Here is a 23085-nt window from a genome sequence, read left to right on the forward strand (position 1 = left end):
TCTTGTTACCATTTTTACATGCATGTTTTAAAATTCACTTTTCGGCATGTAGGCATGAATGTGCGTGTGAGTGTCCTTGTGTGTGCATGTGAGGACCAGAGTGCCGTTCCTTGGGACCATTCACTGCTTTTTGAGACAGGATCTCTCACTGGACTGGAAGTCCCCAAGCAAGCTTGACTTACCTGCCCAGTGAGCAGAAGGGTTTGTCTGTCTCCAGCTCCTCAGTGCTGGAGTTATAAACACATGTTGCCATGTCATTGATCATAATGTGGGTTTCTGGAGACTGAACTCAGATTCTCATGATTGCAAGACAAGCGCTTTCCCAGCTAAGCTATATTCCTAGTCTTCTCTCACCTTCTCAATATCTTAACATAAACTTCAGCAATTAGCACCAGGATCCTAAACCAATGTCTATCAATGGATCTTACCACGAATAAAAGGCCTTCTACACGCCTTCCCCAGCACTTGGGAGGAAGAGGCGGGCAGATCTCTGTGAGTTTGAGGTTATCCTAGTCTACAGAGGAGCTCCAGGACAGGCTCCAAAGCTACAGAAAAAAACCCTGTATCAAAAAAACAGCAGCAGCAAAAGCCAAACAACAACAACAACAACAAAAAGCCTTCACAGCTGTTGGGCTCTGGAGCTGCACAGACTAGAAATGAACACCTAACAATCACCCTGATTCTGTGAGTTTGTCAACTTTTATAAATGTATTAATAATGGCCTTTTAAAAGCTTTCTAATACAGCCAATAAACAAAGCATTTGCCTCGTAGCTCATTCTTAGAATAATGCTACCTTGAAGTTTACTGTGACCAAAATGGTAGAGTAGATTTTGCTCTTAAAGAAACATTTTCTAGGTTCTTACTCATTTTTGTGGGACCATGACTCAATTAATCTTTTGATTATTGACTTTACTTGGTACTTTTTTCATATTGTTTGTCTTCCCCCTATGCTCTGTAACATCAGTCTGTAAGTTAATTTTTTTAACTTAATTTCTAGTTCAGTTAACATGTAATAATTGTGTGTATTTATGGGATACGGTGTGGTAATCTAATACATGTGTGCAGTGCACAAGGGTCACATTACAGTAATGGATGTTTCTGTTTTGCAATTCTTTTACCTTTGGAGCCTTCAAGTTCTTCTCCTCCAATTCATAAAACACATACTGGGTTACAGTCAAATGTGGTTAGATCCATGCTGTTTCTGTTTCACTCTTAGTACTACAAGAAGATGTATATGCAGATTATAGATATTTCTTTCCAATTTCAATTACTTTTGGTACGCATAGAAAAGGAGAAGGTACTTCAAAATGTCAGAACAATGAAATTGTTAGCAAAGATAAGTCCATCTGAGCTAGAGACTTCACTCAAATACTTTAAAATAAAATTTTTTTCCATTGTAGAGATTTGCAAGGCTTGAATGAGACAATGTGTGCTAAAGTTCTCTGCACGCTATTCACGTACCACTCCGGTGAATGTGAACGCCTATTATGGCCCCTTCATCTAAACTTAGGTGACTTTTTGTCACTACTATATCATTTACTTTTTAAAAGTCATACTAAGAGCTTTCCTATAGCAATGTACACGAGAAGATGAAAAATAAAATAATTGTTCTAGATGTCAAGTTTTATTTATACTTATTTGTATCATATATAAAAGTCCTTTGAAGCTAGAGGGATGCCTTACAAGTTAAGAGCACTGGTAGCTCTTCTGGAGCACTCAGGTTCAGTTCCCAGGAATGTGGTGGCACACACAACTGTCTGTAACTCCAGTCCCATCCCATGAAGATTGCATGCTCTTTTCAGGGCAATGAGTGTACTATGCACACATGGTGCACAGACATACTCAGGCATACATTTAAATGCATAAAGTTTGAAAATTAAAAAAGTTCTTAAATGATTATTTTATATTTAAAATAAGGGCCAAGTTTAGAGGCTGCTTCAGTACTGCTCTCACGGAGGACCTGAGTTTGATTTCCGGCACCCATACCGACTCCTACCACTTCCTGTTACCTCCAGCTCCCTGCTGGCTTCCTTGGGCACTATAGTGACCTGCATTAACACTGCCCCCTCCCCTTAAATTAAACAAATAAAATATTTTTTAAAAATTCATTTAAAATGAACATTGTAAGGTTTGTTATGTGAACAAGAAAGCAAATGCCTATTTAAAATCTAGGTGGTGATGGCTTTTTAAAGCATCAAATATGATAGATAAATCTTTTTCCTTATAATATTTTTATAATTTATAATATATTATATATAATTATATAAAATATAATGTGATGTATAATGTAATTTAAGTTTCCAAAGCTCTAGCCAAAAGGGGTGGCCTGAAATTAAACTATGAAAAAATACTTCAAAAGAATTTCCTAATGTAAGCTATTACTCAGTAGTTTCATTTTGGGGAAGTGGCAAGAGAAGAGATGGTTTGTCACTCTTGCTTGGGGCCTTCTGAATAGATTTTCCATGGTTTTGGATTACCAGCATGTCAAAAATTTTGTTTAGGGTGGAATCAGCCATCCAAATTGTATTCGGAAGACTTCTTAGCCCCTGGGAAAAATCCTGCTCTGCATACAAAGACCTTCATGTTCTATAGATTAAACAAAGATGACATTGAGTACTTGGGGAAAGATAAAGAGGGAGAAAAGGACAATGTTGGATACGCATAAAACATTTTAAGATAATTTAATTATTCAACATGGCTACTTCTTCAGCTTGTCCCTTTTGTTTTGAGTTTTAAACTGAGCTTATTACTAATCTTTTTTATTTTTATTTTTTTCTGTTTTGACTATGGATAGCCACAGAAGTCAGTAACCGAGATACGCCTACTGGTAAAAGAAACAAGACTAAGTGAAGAGGAAATGCTAGCCTGGGTGTTCTGGATGTGCTTATGCCAGCTCTGCTTTTAGATCCCTCCTAATGAAGTTAGGTTAATCATTGATGAAATCATCTACAAAATTCAATCAAACAAAACCCTGTGTTGACTGAGTTATACTGGGGATCCTGGTTTGGGCCATCATTCTATTTATAATTGCATCTGCTCTTCTTTATACTTGCCAAAAAAAAAAAAAAAACCCAAACCAAAACAAAACAAAACCAAAAACCAAAAACCAGAGGCCACTGCCCGACTGCCAGTCTTCATTCCCTAGTCCCCCCATATCACTTACTCTGCTTACAGTGACAACAAAGTTGTCCCATTTGTGTCCCACAACCTCTATTTGACAAGTTTTCAACAGCAAAAAGTAAACTTTAAGCAAAATTATGATGACACAATATCCACTGTGCTTTCTTGGTGCAGTGTTTGTATATTTTAAAGAGCCCTGTGCATTCAGAAACATTTTATAATTTCCACTTTTCAAGCATTTATTCTTCTGTTCTGGATATCATATCGACCATTGGACCAAACGGCTTGTCTGTTTTTCCACCAGCTGGAAGGGAGAAATGTTCATCCTGGGTTAGTATAGGGTGAGCTGCCATTTCTTGAAGGCCTAAAGGTACAGACTGGCTGGTTGTTAACATCACCTCCTCCAAGGGAGAGTGGTTCTCATAGAAGGAAAGCAAGCTGTCACTGGCAGTGGAGAAGTTCTAGGCCTTTTCAAGATGTTGGTCAATCTATAGCTCTGACACCAAGGGCAAAAATCTTTTTAAGTGGCTGTACATCTTCTAAGCCCCTTAATGGACTGATTGTTCAGAAGATGTCCAGATGTCAGAAGAAAAACAGCCTCATGGCTGGGCAGCAGTGGAGACCAGTCCTCAACATTTGCTCTTCAGGTTCTCTGTGCACATCCCCTTACAACTTCAGGACCCCTGCTATTATGTTGGGTACTGTGAATGAGTTCCCGCTGTCACTCTGACCACGTGATGTGATTTTTCTGAGCAGGTATGGAGAAATACCATACTTCACAATGAAAAACAGACCCCATACATACCTGTTTTTTTTTTTTTTTAACACACAGAATACTTAGCTCCACAGCCTTTTGTAATTTAAAAACTGCCAACAGCACACTGCTATTTTCCTTTCCTAGTCTAGAACATTTGCATTAATGATTCATAAGTGAATGGTCTAAAATGGATATTAAAATATAAAACATTTTAAAAGGTAAGCCATAACACTTTTTAACTGTATGCACTTGACATTTTATTGAGAATGATATGCACAGTAATGCTCGTCTGTTGTCAATACAGTCTATACTGCAGAACAGATGAGTCATGGTGAAGATGAAGATAAAATATGGTGAACACATTGGTGGTGAGCTAACTGTGAAGCAGTGTCTGCTATTTGCCAAACAACTCAATGAGCAACTCGGAAATTTCAAAAAGAAACTTTTTCCTATGTATCGCTCATGATTGTTCATTGATTAAAAAAAAATCTGTAGTTTATAACATTAGTTAAAAGAACAAAAGTTACCCTGATTACTGTGATGTCCTCTGGGGATTTCTATTCTCTGAATGGAGGCAGCTATTTTAAGATCCTGGAGGACAACTTGTCAGCTCAATGGCAGCTACAAGATCATGCAGTTTTCCAAGCTATATTCTAAGCATCTCGATGGGAGATAAACAGAACATCACTGGCCACCATTAGAAAAACTGCACCTTCAGAAATGTAACTTCTAACATGCATTGGGCTATTTCTTTAGGAAGAGAAGTGGATTTCCAAGGATCCTGGGTTACATATGCACAATTACATACACACACACACACACACACACACACACACACACACAAACTCGCCCATATGTGAAAGCAATTTTTAAAATATGTTGAAATGCACATAAGATGCATAAAATTGCTTATATAGACTGATTTTCAGGATATCTATAAAAATACAACACATTGGCGTTCAGGAACTACATTTTGCGGAGAGCTAGACAATAATGGAGGGGATTTGCTAAAGTCAGGGGTTATAGAACTTAGCCTTATAGAAAATGTAAATGTGGCAAGAACCACCACTGTTTTTGTTCAGCAGTATCCAGTACAGATCCCCTATCCAAACCATGTCTCCGTGTAACGATATGATGAGTTTAATTTGTGTCCCTTGAGCATTCCAGTTGATAATATTTTTCAACTACAAGACAATAAATAGAAATGAGTGTAGCTTGTGTCCATCGTGGGGTGTGGCAGGTAATGAACAGTGGGTTAAATACCAGGAAAACTATCATTGCACAAATGTCTCCTGCTCACACATGCTAAGCACATACATCTGCTGTCTCACTCTACTCTATGGTACTGCCTATCTCAGGATGACCATTACGATTACTTACTCCTCCAAATAGCCCTTGCTATTTTTTTTTTTAAAAAAACAGCTAATTGTTATTTATTTAAATGCACCACTAAAGAAGTGAAAGACATTCCAGGGAAAGAAGTTGAAAGTTGGATTTCCCCAAAGGCTGTCTGTCCCCTCCAGGGTTGGGTTGGTTCTATTTTCCTGGAAGACTTGCACTAAATTACTAGCACCAGGTTTCTCTAAGAATCCCAGATATTCAGAGTTTTCAGTTTTGCCAAATTTACACTTTGGTCACCAAACTTGGTTGAGACAGAAGTAGAAGAAAGAACCGATGTTATTATCCAGGGTTTTGAGACATGCTAATCAAGTACCCAATCACTGATCTACATTCCCAGCTCTGCTGTTTTTCCAAACCAAGTCAGATTTTATGCTTAGTAGCATTAGATCACACTTGCCTAATTATACATTTTCCCCACTATGGCTTCAAATTTATAACACTCATGTGCATGGGTGTGCGCCCATACAGTATTTCACAATATAGTGGCGAAATTGTGAGGTTTGAAACTAGGATTATAGCTCTTTCTTTAATATGGTACCATCTTGGGCAAGTGACGTAACAACTATATGGTATTTCTCTGATTGCCTGTTTGAACTTGACACAGGAGCCTTTAGGTTCTTCCTTAACCATTTTGTTTTTCCACCCAGAACCTGTGTAATGGGTTCCTTTAATCAGCTCCATGTCACACTTGCCATCTACACCACCCTGTGATAGTAAAAATGAATCTTCTACATGGACCTCACCTTCCAACCACAGATGTCCACAGACATCTTAATCAAGTCTTAAAGTCACAGAGAAGTTTTTTTAAAAGGCTCCAAAGTTCTACTCTCTCAGTGAACATTCTAAAGCCTTAAAACCACAATCTGCCTTCCTGATCCCTCAACTCCTGGAAATTTAACCTGTGAGGCTGGGGAGATAGTTCAGCTAGTCAAGACCTTGCATCCCAAGAACGGGAATCTGAGTTCAGTACCTAAAAGTCATGGAAAAAGGGCAAAGCATTGTGGGTATGCTAGTAATTACGGTGCAGAAGAGGCAAAGACAGACAGATCCCAAGGCTTACAGGCCAGTCAGTCTCACCTATATGCACACAGAAATACACATATACACAGACACCACACACACACACATCACACAACTCACTACAAGCACACCAAACCATACACACATACGCACTCACACACACACACACACACACACAACACACATCACACACATACATGCATCAGACACCACACACACTCATACACACACATCACACACACACATATACAAGAACACCAAACCACATACACACTCACACACACACAAAACATCACAAACACACCACATATATACATCAAACCACACACACTCATACACACACATCACACACACCAAACCACAGACTCAACACACACAAACAGCATATACCACACACATAGATACAACACACATCACAGACACACATACATACAGCATATACGACATACACATAGACACAACACACATCATACACTCACATATATCACATACACACACACCAAGCCACAAACACAGATGCACACACCACACATATATACTCATACCTATCACACACACACACACACACACACACATACACACACACACTAAGAACTAATTGAATGATTCATTACAATTAGTGGGGAACTATTTCAAAAGGAAAGAAATGTTAAATTACTAAAAATTCAAAATTAGAAGTGATAGGGTTTGTACTGTAAAAAATCTAAAGAGATCACAAACAGAAAATGCAGTTTTCTTTCATAGTCCTATTATTTCATTGAAAGCAAATAATTAAAATGAGTCCTTCTTAAAAAGCATCTGAATCTATTTTATTTTTTCAAAGGCATTAAACTTGAAGGCCTGAGCTCTTATTTCCATAAAGCAGGTTCTCATCAAGGCATGTAAGTAAGGCAAAACAAAAGGAATGCTTATGATTCTTGTGATATATGCCCTTTTCGAGAATGACATGGAATGTTTAGAGCATTTAAAACAGCCATGATAATACATATTTTTCTGCCTGTCAGTCCAACCAGGGATCATATATGAAGCTATGATAAAAGTGTAGCTTGCTCATAAGACAAGGCAATAGCTATGCAATTGAGGTTAAGGGCAATTAATATATTTGCAAATGCTGTGGAAACAGAAAGAAAAGGCTAACGGCAACTAGGAACTCATGAGAGGTAGCACAGGTGATAAAGAGTAAATACTGAAAATGTGATGGTGAAATTTCATTTTCAGGCGAACTGGGTTTATAGTCACTGCTGGCCATGTCTCTGAGAGCATCTTCAGAGAGCTTTAAATGAGGAGGGGAGACCTACCCTGATTGCAGGTCACCCCATCCCATGCCCTGTGGTCCTTGAATGTTTCTTCCACTTTGCCTTAGCATCAAAAAGTAGTTCTTGGTGGATAATTTGCTCTTTCTAGTGCATTTTTGAGCATATTTTGTGCTGGACCTCACAAAGAGATCCACCAAAATCCCTAGAGCCAATGGATGTACTTACTTACACAAAAGAGGAGACACTGCAGATGTATTTATAATTAAAGTCCTGAATATCATGAGATGATCCTGGTTATCTTGGTGGCCATGGTGTTAATCCTTGTCAGTGAAAGAGGGAGGCAGAAGAAAGGGTCATTTGGATGTAACATATGATGAACTTGGCCCACAATGGTATGCTCTGACAACAGAAGAGAGCCATGCCCAAAGAGGCAGACTTCACTCTACATTCAACAGGAAAGTAGGCACTTCCACTCAACAAGGTCAAAGACGTAAATCTCATGACACCCAAAAGAGCACAAAGAAGATTTTCCTTGAATGCATTTAGAAAAAGACACAGCCTTGGCTCACACCTTGGTCGTAGCCTGATGAGACCTTCACTGGCTTCTTACCTACATGAAGAATCGGTGTTGTTGAGCACTACATTTGTGTTTATCAGCTATGGAAGCAACAGAAATCCATTCACAAAATCACATCCTACCAAACTAGGTTCAGCCAGGTGTCAATCAGTTATCAGAGTACTGAGATCAGGTGCAGTCATTTTGGTGATTAGACATGGTGATTAAAAAAAAGGTCAGCTCACAGCAATGGCTCAAACCCAATGGCACATCTAGGTTCTTTCTGCATTCATGAACTGAGATATGCATGTTCTCAACTGGGTGACAAATGTGTTCACACATTTTTGAGACACTTGCATAGAGTCTCAGCAAATAGCAGGAAATAGGGACGCTCAACTGTTAAAGATGTGAAGTTGAACTGTGTGCCCAGCTTTGCTGGACGCGGACTACTGAAGCTCCCTGGCAAGCAGTACTCTGCTGGACGGACGGCCCCTTCACTTTCACCGAGAGTCCAAGGAAACACAAGCAGATTTATCTACCTCCATTTTATGACACAAAAGTACACTCACTGTCACACATGGTACATTTGGCCAATGGAGGAGAGGCACAGGGCTAGAAAAGGTCTCATGACCCTGTGGTTCTGACCACATCCCCTTGTACCTCCTGTGGCTTAGCTTCCTTTCTTTTTTAGATGAATTTTTTCCCTTTAGGTTTAAATATGTCTTACTGTAGGATATCAAGAGGACTTTCACAATGTTTTTCTCCCCGTTTTCAGCATGAATTTTAGGTTATACATGTATATAAAGTTTCTAGCAAGAAATTAACATAAAACTTTGCTTATAAAAAACTAAATATTCAATGTTAGCTAAGATTTATGTCCCTGGATGTTTTGTAAAGACACAAGTGCTTCAAATAAATACCCTGAGAGTAGAGATGTGTGACTAGTGGCCAGTGAGACTGTGGGTGATCATTGTTTCTCTTCATTGTATTCTATATTTAGAGTTATTAAATTAATAAACTTCACAACATTTTCTAAGTGTAGATGTAAAAAGAGACCAGAATATATCAAAAGGCAGAACCTTAAGACTGGAGGCAGTACAGTTAGTTTAATATTCAGGAACATCCTCTACCCTCAAGCAGGGAAGGCAAATTTTAGGAATAAAATAGGATTTGTGTTCACTGATGAAACTACAGAACTCCAGGGAATCTACTGTCCCCAGACCTGCCCTTCCTTTTTAATCTCAAGCACTCTCCATTATGGCACTGGCAACAAATGGTTATTAAAATTCAGTGGCCGCACAATTCCTCCATTTTATTCTCTGCCAGTAGCATCTGCAGAAAAGACACTGACATCACAGGCCAAGCAACAAGGCCTGTGTGTGTCCCTTGGTGACTCAGGTGAGGAGCTGGGGTCACAGAAACACCTAACACGTGTGTGGCCAAGGAGTTCACTGGTCTTACTTACAGAGCAGGGGTGAGGGAATTCTGGCAGAAGAGACCCCCAAAATAGCCATAATAGAAGGCTTCACCCAGTGTGCCTGAAGCATGGCTCTGTTCTCTTCTCCTCCCAAAGATCCAAATATCATTTGTAATTAATGCAAAATTACATACAAATGACTGGGAAGAGTGGCTGGATACTCAGGAGAAAGTCCAATACCATCCCCTCCACCTATGAGGGAATATTAACAGTCTACTTTTTATTTTTTATTTTTTCCAATCTTCAATCATTTTTTCTTTTTAAGTTGAACTAAAAAATAATTACATCACACCCAAATCCCTTTCTAATTCATGGCCTTGTATTCTTCAGATACTGTTATTACATGTCTCTCTGTGTTTCTCTCTCTCTCTCTCTCTCTGTGTGTGTGTGTGTGTGTGTGTGTGTGTCTGTCTGTGTGTGTGTGTGTGCATGTATCTGTGTATATGTGACAACATATAAAAATACAACCTGTTGAGTTTGTCTAGTGTTGCTTCTCTCTAACATTTTACAGCTGACCATTTTGGACTGAATAACCATTTGGGGTAGTCATCTTTGGGAAAGACTAATTCTCACTCTCTCATTCTCTCAACAGGTTTTAGTTTTCCGTAGCTCTTCATCTGAGGGTGTGGATCCATGTGATTTCCTCATCCACACCGGCCTGCTGACTGGGACTGCTGTAGACTTCGGGTCTTCTTCAGATCTGATCCTTATGGACTCTCACAAGCAGACACAGATGAGCTCATGAAGATGGTGACAGTTTGGCTTGGAGGACTGTACCTTGCACAGGAAGCCACGTGTCATACTTAAACAATTTTGTTTCTGTTAAAGCAGGCACTTCAGTTGCCTTTCATATGCCTCATCTGTCCTCTACATCTCCATATGTGACTTTTCCTATTTGAGGAGCACTTAGTAAGCACCTACTATGTACCAAGTTTTGCTACTCTGGAAAAAATGAGAGGCAATAACATCATGTCTGACCTTGAAAGTCTCTAAGTATTAGAACTGTCAGAGAGAAATCTACACTCCTCTCTCCTAATCCAGGAGAAGTAACACAAATAAGCATCATTTAAGTTGTGGGATGGACAGATTTCATTTAGAAAGTTCCACAGAACAGTTTTTCAGTTGAGTGTCAAAAAGTCACCTCCAGTACCCTAGTCTTCTTCCATCTTCTTGGGGGTTTATTCTAATGGTTCATTTCCATTCTGAAGTGAACATAATGTGGGTTCCCACACTGTGTTGGGTGGCTGATAGCAGGGCTGGGGATGGAGGAAGAGCAGACTCCTTCTCACCACCTCCAAAAAAAAAACCACACCAGGCCCAGAACAACAGGTCCTGTGAGTCACAGAGGCAAAAGCAAACTCAACAGGGTGAGAGGGAGGGACGGAGGGAGGGGGAGAGAGACAGAGACATACACAAAGAGAAAGAGAGAGACAGATACACACAGAGAAATAGAGAGGGGGCTCCCACTGCCTCATCAGTGGCTGTCAGTGCAGGGTGGCAGAATGTGACGTGGGCAGGGGGAATCATTCATATTTTTCCTATCAGTCATGTGGAGAGGGGATTTACCAAGGCCTTGAGCCAGAGATCTACAGTGGCCATGATACTGCGATTCCTGAAAAGGGCTCTCTCTGAATGAAATGAATCTTCTTTCCAGTCTCTTAGGGTAGAAAGAGGGAAACGGGACTGTGTCCTTGTCCCTGATGCTCCACAAAGCTGGAAGAACATGACTTGCCCGACATTGACATGGTCAGTCCTCTTTTGCCAAGTCCCATGCCACTTATAAACAGCTATGTCTGTCATCAATGATTATTTTTTATATTAGCATTTTTACTTGGATGTAAACCATTTAACCTGTTCTTCCAGTTGCTAAACTCAGGCATCTTAAAATCAATTAGGTGGTGTGACAAATAAAAAACAAAGAGTAGCTTTATTCTTTATGAAACTCCCAAAATCACTAAGAACTCTCTAGATATTCCATCTTTCCAGGTCTTAGTGTTCAGCATTTTATTTTAGAAGCAACCCAAGGGTTAATGACATTGTCAAGGTTACATTGCCTGGAAAGCACACTTGCTAGTAATAAAGACATTTGTTTTTCACATTGATTGTGGTACTCAAGAAGGCTATGGAAGAATTTTATCTCTACATGTTGTTATGTAGAGGTAAACTTTATTAGGAGCACTTTCAGATTTAGAAAAAAAAATCATGGCTATTCATTCTGTGATTTATAACAATAGAGCAAACCAGAATACAGTTTTATTCATTTGCAAAAAAAAAAAAAAAAAAAATGACATCTTCTTTTAGAACAAATGGCTGATTTTAAATAAAGGATGTGAAAACATAAAAAGCAATTATCTTTAAGTATTAATTCTCCACATTTGCATTTTCTTCCTGAAAATGTGACAGAGTCCCAACTTCTCTCCCATTTGGTGAACATGTCCTAACTGTATTCAGTTCATTTTTTCTCATGCCACAGAGTTAGGACAAAGGGACCTTGAGCAGCTTATTAAATAAACAATGCATGTTTAAGAATAATTTAATTATTATATCTCACTGAATAGTAAGTTCTGTTAAGTTTTTTGTTTGCCTGTTTGCCGAATCAAATGTTCATGCCTGTGTTCTTTTTATAGAATATGTGATTTGAAAGGCCAAAAGTCATTGGTCATTTTGACAGCCATAATTAGTCATTTAAATTGGTAATTACTAAAACCATTATGGGGGGGAGCTCATTGTGTTGATCATAAATGGTGTCATCTTTTCAAATAGACTTCCAGTCCTTTGTTAAATTTTGCCATTTTGTGTTAAGTTTAAACTAAAGAGCTGCCTAGCTTCCCAAATTCTATTTCAGGAGAAAAGGTATGCTCAAATTGAATTAGAAAAACAAATAACTTTCATATTTTAGAAGCAGAAATGAAAAGGACTTTGAATGATGCAGCCCTATAAATTCTCTTCATTTCAGAGGTAGACATGTCCACTTCAGTCCAACTGTAGACAATGTAATAGATGCAATTTGAAGTCCAACCACTCCATGCTTATCTTGCCAAAATGTATTTCTGTAGAAGGAGAAGAATGGAATATTGTTCCTTCTAGAGCTGAGGAAACCTTTGTTTGTAAAACTTAACCCATTCTAGAGATCATCAGTCCCAATGTTTCATGCTGCTGGGTTCTGAACTGTTCAGTGGGATGAAATTATTTCCAGTGCTTCGTGTTAAGATTTTTTAGAAGCCAGGCCCAAATGGCTTCCTCTCCTCTTGGATGCCAGTCACCTATCACATGAGGTTGCTCCTCTCTTCCTATTTGGTGGGACATTTGCACCATTCAGGAGGAGCTCAGACCATGGAGTCAGAATTCCTGTAATAGACTCTAGATTCACCATTCACTTGCCAATCAAGACAAGCTTCATGTTCATGAACATCTTTTCTCACTACAAAATGGGGACAAGAATCCATTGCCAAAAATTCATCGTAAGTAGGCTGTGTAAGTAAAATACTCAATACATGGGGCATCTTAACATCTTCCTGATTGATTGCTTTGGTTCATGCTTTAAGACTGTGAGGATTATACATCAACAGCAAGTCCCACCTTCACTAGAACCTTCCACTCAGTGCACCAGCCCACTTGTCCTAGCTCTCCTTAAGTACCTCAGGTACAGTGAGAAAGCTTTACCCCCATATTTACTTTCATACAGTAAGCAGAGTATAAAAGGATTGCAACAGATAAGGTTCAAAAGGTCACTGTAGGTAGCACTGGGAGCTATGGCACAAACAAAACAGGGCTACAGGACCTTAGAGAGGCTGGTGGGAAACTCCCACTTGATGTCCAGCATGACCTTGCTAAACAGGTCACATCTGTGAACCAGGGATCTGGAGAACTTAACCAGAACTCTGAAGCAGAGGACTCGCAAATTTAAGAACCAAATCATGCGATCTTTTATTTTCCTTTTATTTTAGGTTTCTTGAGACAAGGTTTCTCTTAGTAGTTCTGTCTGCTCTAGAACTCACTATGTAAATCGGACTGGCCTTGAGCCCACAATCCTCCTGCCTCTGCCTCTCAAGTGCTGGGATTAAATGTGTGCACTATCATAGCTGGTCCATGATCACAGACCCAGAAATCTGAGGCTCAAAAGAGAAAGGTAATTTCATACTATAAGCCCAAAGGTTGGATATAGAGTTCTAGACTCCAGCTTCATAGAACCTGCCATTCCCTACCATCGCCCATTGACTAGAAATCCACATGGCCAAATTCAAAAAACATAATTGTGATGGGAAGTGAAAGAGTGTTCCATGATGGTAGTGAATAACAACCAAAGAAACCATCACATTATAGTATATAAGAAGATAAAGGTTTTTAACTCCATGAAATTCCATACTCAGGACATTTCAAGATGAATTAGAGGGAAATTTTATATATATATACATATATATATAAACACATATGTACATATGTATATATGTATATATGTATATATATACATGTATATATATATTAATCTGTGACAATAAGGGACAAAAATATCATTATGGTTTTCTGATTGTAATCTCCAGATTTACTGATAGAAATATTTTCAAATTTCTAAAAGTTTCAACATGGCAGCACAATAGGTTATACAGAATAACAAGTAGTCATCATAACAGCGAGCTGTACCAGTCAGTTCAGGCTGCTGTAACAACACAGGTGGCTTAAACAACAAGTGTTTGGTTCATACCTGTATGGAGGCTGCAAAGTCGAGATGAATGGGTCAGAATTTTCAGACAGGAAAACTTACTGTAGCAGAAGGAAGGACATCTTTCTCTTTTATTCTGAAACCATTATTCTTTCTCTTTTATTTTAAAACCATTATTGCCTCCATAAAACTCCTATTCTCATGACCCAATTTACCTCAAATCCAATAGTCATCCAATAGTCCCATCTGCAAATACTGAGTGTAAGTTAAAATGCTAACACAGGTATCTGGGGGTGGGGAGGGGTTACACATATTCAATCTATAATACACAGGTTAGGATTATTTTAGGATCTCATATATGAGGATTGATAACCACAGCTGGCCCCATCTTTACAGTGTTGATGCTCACTCTATAACTCAGGGTGAGGACATTTTCTGATTTGGATAAGCACTATTTTAGGTATGTTATGACTGTTTTTCTTAACCTGAAAGCTTAAGTGAAGTTAATACTACAATGAAGTAGAGAAGGCAATAGGCATAAGTAAGCAAGAGACTTCTCTAAAGTAATTTAGCAATCACCGTGTTGTATTTTCACTTTGTCTCCATCTTAAGCAAAATTTTCAGAATTGTAAACCAGGTGGCATTGTTCTTGCACACAATTGCCTTTACCTTATGGTGTGCCAAAAATAATGGCTGATGATGTATCTTATTTTTCCTCAAATGTTATGGTGCTTACAGATAAATTGGGGAATTTTTTAAAATTTCATCCTTGGGATTCTGCATTAGCTCCTAAGTGTCCTAAGTGATGCTGATGCGCCTGGTCCTGGTGATATGCTCTAAATGGCAAGGGTCCATAATTGCATTATTTTCCTCTATGAAAAAACAATAAGAAATTATCTCTGGAGTATCATTATAAGTTAATGTTGAACATGCCTAGAGCAGACAAATTTCTTTGAACTCACAGACCCTTTAAATTTCATGGTGTTTTCCTTTTCAAATGGCCACAGGAAGAACTTTTAGCTAAGTTACCAGACTTAATGGTTATGCTGATTTGATTGTGAAGACCCACATTTGACTGTATCTAATTTTCCTAATATTGGCTTTTATTCTTTCTACTGTTGTCTTTTGTACTCTTTTAGAGTGGTTGTCTTCTTAAATGATTTTTACACTTAAAATTGCTCTTTTGGATGAGAGAAGATGTAGAGACAAGAATCCTGGTATAACTTAGAGACATGGAAAATGTGCTCAGGATGCACAAACATATAGATAGATAGGGGTTATGAAGTGGATAACAGGAAGGGGGCTTGAGAAAGATCAAGCCCAATGCTTACAAGATGCACTCAAGACTTTTCCAGACAGACACGATGAAGATGGTTGAGTGAATTCATTCTTTTAAAGATTTAACAACTGAACTTTCACTTGCCTCTAGAGGGTCTATTATTATAAAGGTGCATGGAACAACTCTACTGCTGCTCCCAACCTCACAGGAACACTGATATAAATGCTGGCAGCTACTCTGAAACGTGAGTGGGAAGAATGATTTCCTGTTTCTTAGGTGAGCTAGCTGCAGCTTGGGTAGATCAGAAGGCAAAAACAAGCAATGTTAGCTTTTCATCCTCAGTAATTAGAGGTTCTACTGCAGCAGGCACAAAACTGAGAAACAGAGGTTTGTTGGAAGAGAAACCTTCTGTGTTTACTATTCAAGATGCAAGGAATATACGTCAGTCACTCAGCCTTGAGCAATGTGTTTAACCCTTGAAATATTTTTTCTCTATTCTTTTTAAAATTATTTTACTTTTTGAGTTAATCACATCATTTCATCGTTCCTTTCCTCTCTTCAAACGCCTTCATACACCCTTATTGTTTTCTTTTAAATCCATGGTTTCTTTTTTTTTTTAACTTGGATTGTAAATTCATAGGTTCCCAAGAAGTTTGTTATACAGCCTTCAATTGGTAAAAGCCCTTTCCTGACCTATAGGTTCCCCCTACAATTCATTTCAGCACCTGCTTGAATGCATGAGCTCACAGTATTCTCTCATCTACTTACATTTCACCTATATTATATTATTCTCCTTTCCATAATGCATTGCCCTGCCAATGGCTATTTCTATTTTCCTAGCTTCTACATATGCTTCATATGAAATATACAAAGCAAAAGATTTGAAGCTATGCTCCTCAGATGAGACAGAACATGTACTATTCATCTTTTGGGACACAGCTGACCACACTCAGTATAATTTTTCCAGTTCTGTAAACTAACCTGCAAAATTTACAATTTAATTTTTCTTTATAGCTAAATAATATTGCATTGCATATGCATATTACAATTTCACCACCTATTTGTCAGCTGATGGACATTTAGGTAGCTCTTTTGTAGCTGTTACAAATAAAACTGAGATGAGCACTGATGTACAAATGGCCTTGTAGCAAGGAAAAGAATTGCATTTGGATATGTCTGGGTCACTTAGTAGATCTGTTCCTAGATTTGGGAAACCTACAGACTGATTTCTGGAGTGGCTAAATTAGTTTACATTACCAGCATATATGTAACCTTGGAATCTTAATGGCCTTCTCACTAGAACTTGCAACAGTTAACTTCCCCATAAAATTGTCCTGAGAATTAAGCTAAAGGATTTAATATTGTGTCAGGCACCCCAAAGCTTCTCAACAACTGGTTTATTGCAATGCAGCTATAATTCTCCTTTTTATTTCTTATCAATTTTATTGGACTAAAAAATTAGAAAGCCATACTCCTGTTTCATATATGGGGATATTTCCACAGATAGTTAACTTTTGAGGGTTCCATGGATGGACTCATACTATGATGGCATTCTTGAGGAGTAATGAAAAGTAAGAAGTGGGTCTTGGAGGTATGTCTCTGATGTGTGGTTTGGGTAGCTGTATATTCTTTGGCTGATTCTTACTCTCTTTCATCTTTGTCTTCTAGCTACACCCTCCTACTATCCGCAAGGAACTGAACCTCTGAAACCATGAACCAATACAATATCCCTTTCCTCCCTGAAGTTCTTTATGTAAGCTATTTTTGTCACAGTGATTAAAAGGTCTAAGACAAGCAAGTCTTCATGAAATAGTTAAACATGGGGTGGGGGGAGAGCTTCAAATCTTATAAGTTGATTCTTTGTTTCATTGTTGACCCTTCTAAAAGTTTTCTAGAAGTTACTTTCTTTGAAAAGGCCCAAGTGTTAGCTTGCATAACCAATAGCATTCAGACTTGATCTGGTGAAGTTTTCCATGACTTCTTCAAGAAATAGAGATGTCAAAAGAATTTATTCATATTGAAAAAAAGCAAAGAATGATTGACATTAAAACGAATTCTTGTCGTTAAGAGCCTTATTACAAGGAAAATATAGAGACAAGAGAGATGGTTCTGTGTTTAAGAGCACTTGGTCCTCTTGCAGAGGGCCAGGGAATTTGATTCCCAGCACCCTAACTGCAGTTTGCAATCACCCATGACTATTGTTCCAAGGGATTGGTCAGCCCCTTCAAGTTTCCATGAGCCCTTACACACATGTGTTGTGCATCAACTCATGCAGCAACACATACATACACATGGAAATCATACATGAGCCAACAAATCTTTCTTTTTAAAGGCCACTGTGTGCTTTAGATGCTGAACTAACAGGCATATTGCATATTGGTTTTGATTCTGGACACTCACATTAAAATAAGTGCTTTGTTTTCATTCACTAGCATTTTCAACATCCTTCTACTTCCTCCCAGCTTAACTTTTGGGAAATTCCAGACTCCCCCACTCAACTATCAAAAAAAAAAAAAAAATTCCTCCTACTCTCCACTATTTAAATGTCACAAAGTTCAGAGGGAGGACATTTTTCCTTCTAGGAATTTCTCATGCAAACATATTAGTTGCTCATTCTTTCTCAATCAAAGTCCTGTAGCAATTCAAAGCTTCTATTTACTCAGGGCTCCTACAATGTCAAGAGTAGGATTTTAAGTAGATACCACACTTAGAAGACATCAAAGCAAGCAGATGGGCTTCTTGTGATTACTGGAGGAGCACTTCCTTCTCTTCACCCCTTACCCTTCTTGAGTGGATTGGCATAGGAAAATCATGGTTTAAGTGCAATCACTTCTGGCAAGCTGTTTCCTTTTTAAAAGTCATTAATAACAAATTATATAGAACTTAAGAATGAGTTACACAGGCTGTTTGTGTAACAAAGGAAAAACTACCATAAATGCATGACATCACACACACAAACAAACTAATGTACTTCGGCGTAGGCAATATACCTTCAGGTAAAAACTGACCAGATGGTCAGTTAGATGTTTTCTCTGTTTTTCTGACCACATAAACATGTTCTTTCCATAAACACATCACAGATCAGATGTGGTACTTGCATAAAACTTACTTATCTTTGTTAAAGGTGTTAAAGGTGTCTGTTTGCAGCACAACCAAGCATATACACAGAAAGGTACATATACCTTAAGTTTATATTTTAATAATAAAAAGTTACATAAATAACTAACTCATGCAAAAGTGCAGACACACCTCATTATTTATGAAGAAAATTATTTTACCAAGAAAGAATGTTAAAACTAGTGGCCATACCACTTTAAAACTGATCTGGTACACATACATGTGTTGAACCTTGGTGCTAAAACACTCAAGTCCTAACATGGAAGGCATATTTTCAATTATATTAGAACTGAAATTCTACAGTAGAAAAGTTTGCTTATAAGACAGGAGACAAAACAAATTTAGAAAAACAGTTTAAATGTGATGGCATTATGATTATTATTAGCCATTAATTTCCTAAAAATAAGTCAGGGAAATGAAAGGGGTGAGGCCTTTGTTCAAAATAGTGCAGTCTCCATGCACACATGCAACCCTAATCCAGTGGTTTGGGTAACAATGAAGTCAAGTTTCCTTTGGCATCCATTCTACTTTTCCTGGGGTAGTTGCTGTCACAGCTGTCCTTGGTCATGCATGTTCCTTCAGTCAGCTTCCCTTGATCTCTGTTCTCCACACCCCAAATATATTTGGAAGACTTCATCTCATTCTCATATGTCGTTGATCTGCTCCCTTCATTTATCTCTATTAGCCAAGATTTACAACACTTCCTGTAACATTCTGAAGGACTTTCAAGAAACAACAACAAAACAAAACAAAACAAAACAAAAACACTATAAACTTAGAAGATAGATAGTTTTTTTTCTTGGAAATCCCTAGAGTCCCTCAAATACAATAGAGGACAGCTTGCTGCAACAGACGAAAGCATCTACTACCTTACACTAAAGGGAACTAACCATACTGTTTCCCCACTATCCTTTCTCCCCTTTGGCAAACAGGCTTTGAGAACACGGACCAATGCAAACCTATGATGAGCATGTACCACGTAGGCCAAGCATGAGGTTGGAGGTCCCTTGAGAGTGCAGTGTCACTCCAGGTCCCACTGAGTGTGAGGGCTGACTCAAAGAGCCCAAACTTTCCTGCTTCCCTCCAAGGGAAGTGATAGGGAGAAAGCAAAGCTCATGTCTTCCTGCCAAAACCACCGCCAGCGCTGCCTGCCTAGATGTGGAGGATCCCTTGAAATGTCTTGGCAAGAATCGGTTCTGGAGTGTTGGCCAAGGTGCTTAAGCCAGGAAGGCACCTGTGCCAATGAAGTGCCCCTTCTCACTGCCCTTAATGACACTGTGCTCATTCATTGTGACAAGATCTCACCAGGATTTCAAATGTATGATAATCTTGGAGAAAGGTGTGTGTGTGTGTGTGTGTGTGTGTGTGTGTGTGTGTGTGCATGTGCACAGAAGGACAGCAAGTATACATATTATTTATGGAAATTCCATTGCTACAGAAACATTATGAGAACTACTCAAAAGCAAAACACAAATGAAAAGTCATGCTGTTGAAGCTAGTTGAATGTCATCACTGCTAAAATTCTGTCATTTTATTACCAATAGTCCCTAAAATGAACTAACCACAAAGCAACCTAACTATAAAGCAAATGACAGAATAACAAAGGCACAACTCCTAGCAATCCTTTAAAACAGTGGTTCGCAGCCTTCCCAATGCTGCGGCCCTTTAACACAGTTCCTCATGTTGTGGTGACCCCCAACCATAACATTATTTTTGTTGCTACTTCATAACTGCCATTTTGCTACTGCTATGAATCCAAATGTAAATATCTGTGTTTTCCAATGGTCTTAGGTGACCCCTGTGGGAGAGTCATTCAACGTCCACCAAAGGAGTCGCCACTCAAAGTTTAAGGAACACTGCTTTAAAAGCAAAAATTACTGATGTCGCGTATGTGTCTTATTTTCTAATAGCTCCACTTACTTTTCAGAATGGCCCGTTTTTGACAGTTCGCCTGTTCTTCCCTAAAAATATGCACACTGATACCAAAACCACAGACTGGCACAGTCAAGGGATTGGCTAACAATTGACTTGTCCCTGGTAGCTGCAGATGGCAGCCAGTGGTGAGGGAAGGGAATGAGGAGGCAGCCTGGCCACCAGCTCTTTTCACACCCCATGCTTTCCCCCACCCCCACCCCTTGGGCCTCTGATGCTCTGGTCTCCATGCCAGGCAATTTGCTTCTGCTCTGTTCAACTTCCCGACCTCTGGCTTTAGAGAAGGCTCTGGCTGTGGGAACTGGCTCTGAGCAGCTTTGGCTCCCTGCTCCTCAGTGACTGGCAAAAGCAACACTTTCTCTTTGACACTCTTAAAAAGAGCTGTTTAATCCTAATAGTATTTACTGGCAAAAAGGAAAACGAAACCCACAACGACAAGGGTCCTGGTCCAAGGAAGTCAAGCCAAGAGCTTGGTAGAGCCCCACTCTTGCTGGAAGGCTGCTTCCTACTGCTTCCCTTTTCCTCCACAGTTGCTGTGCACTCCCTGCTTGCTACTTCCATCCCGTAGTGTGACACCTACTGGAATTTATGAATATCTGGAGATGCATGGCCATGATTTGGGCATCTGATGTTGGTTGCTTGCACCAGGGACTTCCCGCGGAAATCGCCCAACTTAGAAGGCATTCGATGAGGAAGTAACCCGTGGAGTCTTCTGAGGGAGAACCCCACGAAACCGCTTCAAAAAACACTAGAAGCCACCGGCTACTTAATAACCCACCTTCCCTCCATCCAGTCTCCCCAGCTCTTTCTGCAACAGTATAAAGTGGCTTGTGGGGTTTCCGCCTGTGTGTGTGTGTGTGGGGGGGGGATCTGTGTGAACTGCAAGTGTTTCAGGGCTAGATAGAAGGTGGGGGTTGCAGCGTTAGTCGGCTGAGGAGCTCACTCTACATCTTCTCCAGGTTCCCACAGGGATGAGAGGGGCGCGCAGACTTGGAGATCTACAGGTTCCATCCATGTAGATCTCCACTATCAATCCCGCAACCCCCATCTCCGCCCCAGGTCCTGGTCACCCCTGTCACCTTGAGCCAGCATGTATGCATTCCCTCCTCCTTCACCACCCTCCTTAAAACGTGGGCACATCCTCTCCCACGCAGCTCTTCTTCTAAGCGTCCCATGTCCCTAAAGTCCTCAAATGCGCCTCAGGTCCTTAATTCTTTAGTGACATTGCCTGGTGGAGGTGGCTCTTGGGTCGCTCTAGGAGGCGGCAGGGGAGAGAGTGCGTGGGTGGAGGACCCATTAGCTCCCGAGCTGGGGCTCCTAGGGCTGGAGGGAGGCCTGCCTGGGGTCCCTTGGCAAGCCCCGCTGTGGCGCGAGGGACGCGCGGCACTCACCCGCTGCTGCTGCCTGCTGCTGACGGCCACCGCGGCGGCAGATGCGGCGCTGTGCCGGAGCTCGGCCGCCTGCCCGGGTCTCAGCAGGCTCCGGGTGAACCTGCGGGTCCGCTCTCCGGCCATAGCGGGCCGCACTGCTCGCGCCTCGGCCCCCGAGCGAGTGTGTCCCGCCGGTCCTCCGGTCGAGCCAGCCTGCTCTACCCACCCGCCGTTCAGGAAGCGGAACTCGGAGTCTTTCCCCCCCTCTTCCCCGCTCAACTCACAAGAGGCGGGTTTTTCTCGCGCGCACCCCCACTCTGCCCACCCCCTCTGCTCCCGCTCGAGCTCCGCCGCGACTTTACAAACTCTGCCCGGCTCTGGCCGCGCGCGACCAACTCGGCCCAGCTACGGCGCATCTGCAGAGGGAGCCGCAGGGCGCCCGTGGGGTGGCTCCACCCGCGCCGCCCACCCGGGACTGGGTACTGAACCTGGGATGTGGCCGCTGACTCGGAATAGGACCTCTCCACCTCCCTGCTCTCTATTTTATGCGCTTGGAGGGCTGGGGATCTGGCATTTTGAGGCTCAGATCTGCATTCTAAGGCTAGAAAGTGGCCAAGGATAGAACTCAAGTCCCCCATGCACCTTTGGAGGTACCTTAGAGGTTTATTAGGGATCTGTCTGGTGGCTGAGATCCTTGCTTGGGACAGTCTGTATGAATTCATGCCTGCCATTAATGTTCCTAAACTGCTTTCTTATTCTATACCAGCTATACAGCTCTGGAAAATGAGACTGGAGAGGGTGATTTACCAAGAGCCTCCTAACTTTGCATACTAATTTGAATAAGCTAGTGTATATCTGAGTAATATAAGGGATTTCAGGATGACATCAGGATGAGTAAGTAAGAACCTTGTCAGGTTAATGGGCAGTGTGAGTCCGGCATGGTGGGTGGCTTTTAGTCTATTTTCCTGTCATTTTACCAAAATGCCTGCTTACCCTGGCACAAGCTATCTGATTAAAGTGTTCCAAACGTCTTATGTGGAGTCACATGCAGGGTGGTGGCTTTCTGTCCAGTGTGGGTGGGAGAGCTGTTGGGACACTGGATTTTTAAATGTTTCTTTCTGTTCTTGTTTGTTTGTTTT

At 40.4% G+C, this 23085-nt stretch overlaps 1 protein-coding gene across 2 annotated transcripts in view; it reads right to left on the reverse strand.

Annotated features, from left to right (window-relative positions):
• The window catches only part of Dock10 (dedicator of cytokinesis 10), a 230297-nt gene extending 208043 nt beyond the window's left edge, over window positions 1-22254 (reverse strand). For both annotated transcript variants that reach the window (XM_051190560.1, XM_051190559.1), the window contains exon 1: window positions 21968-22254. In XM_051190560.1, coding sequence (XP_051046517.1) covers window positions 21968-22090 — 123 coding nt within the window. In that variant the 5' untranslated portion in view covers window positions 22091-22254. The remainder of the gene's footprint in view (window positions 1-21967) is intronic.
• Between the last annotated feature and the right edge of the window lie 831 nt (window positions 22255-23085).

Source organism: Phodopus roborovskii, unplaced genomic scaffold, assembly GCF_943737965.1.
Source record: "Phodopus roborovskii unplaced genomic scaffold, PHOROB, whole genome shotgun sequence".
Taxonomy (NCBI): Eukaryota; Metazoa; Chordata; class Mammalia; order Rodentia; family Cricetidae; genus Phodopus; species Phodopus roborovskii.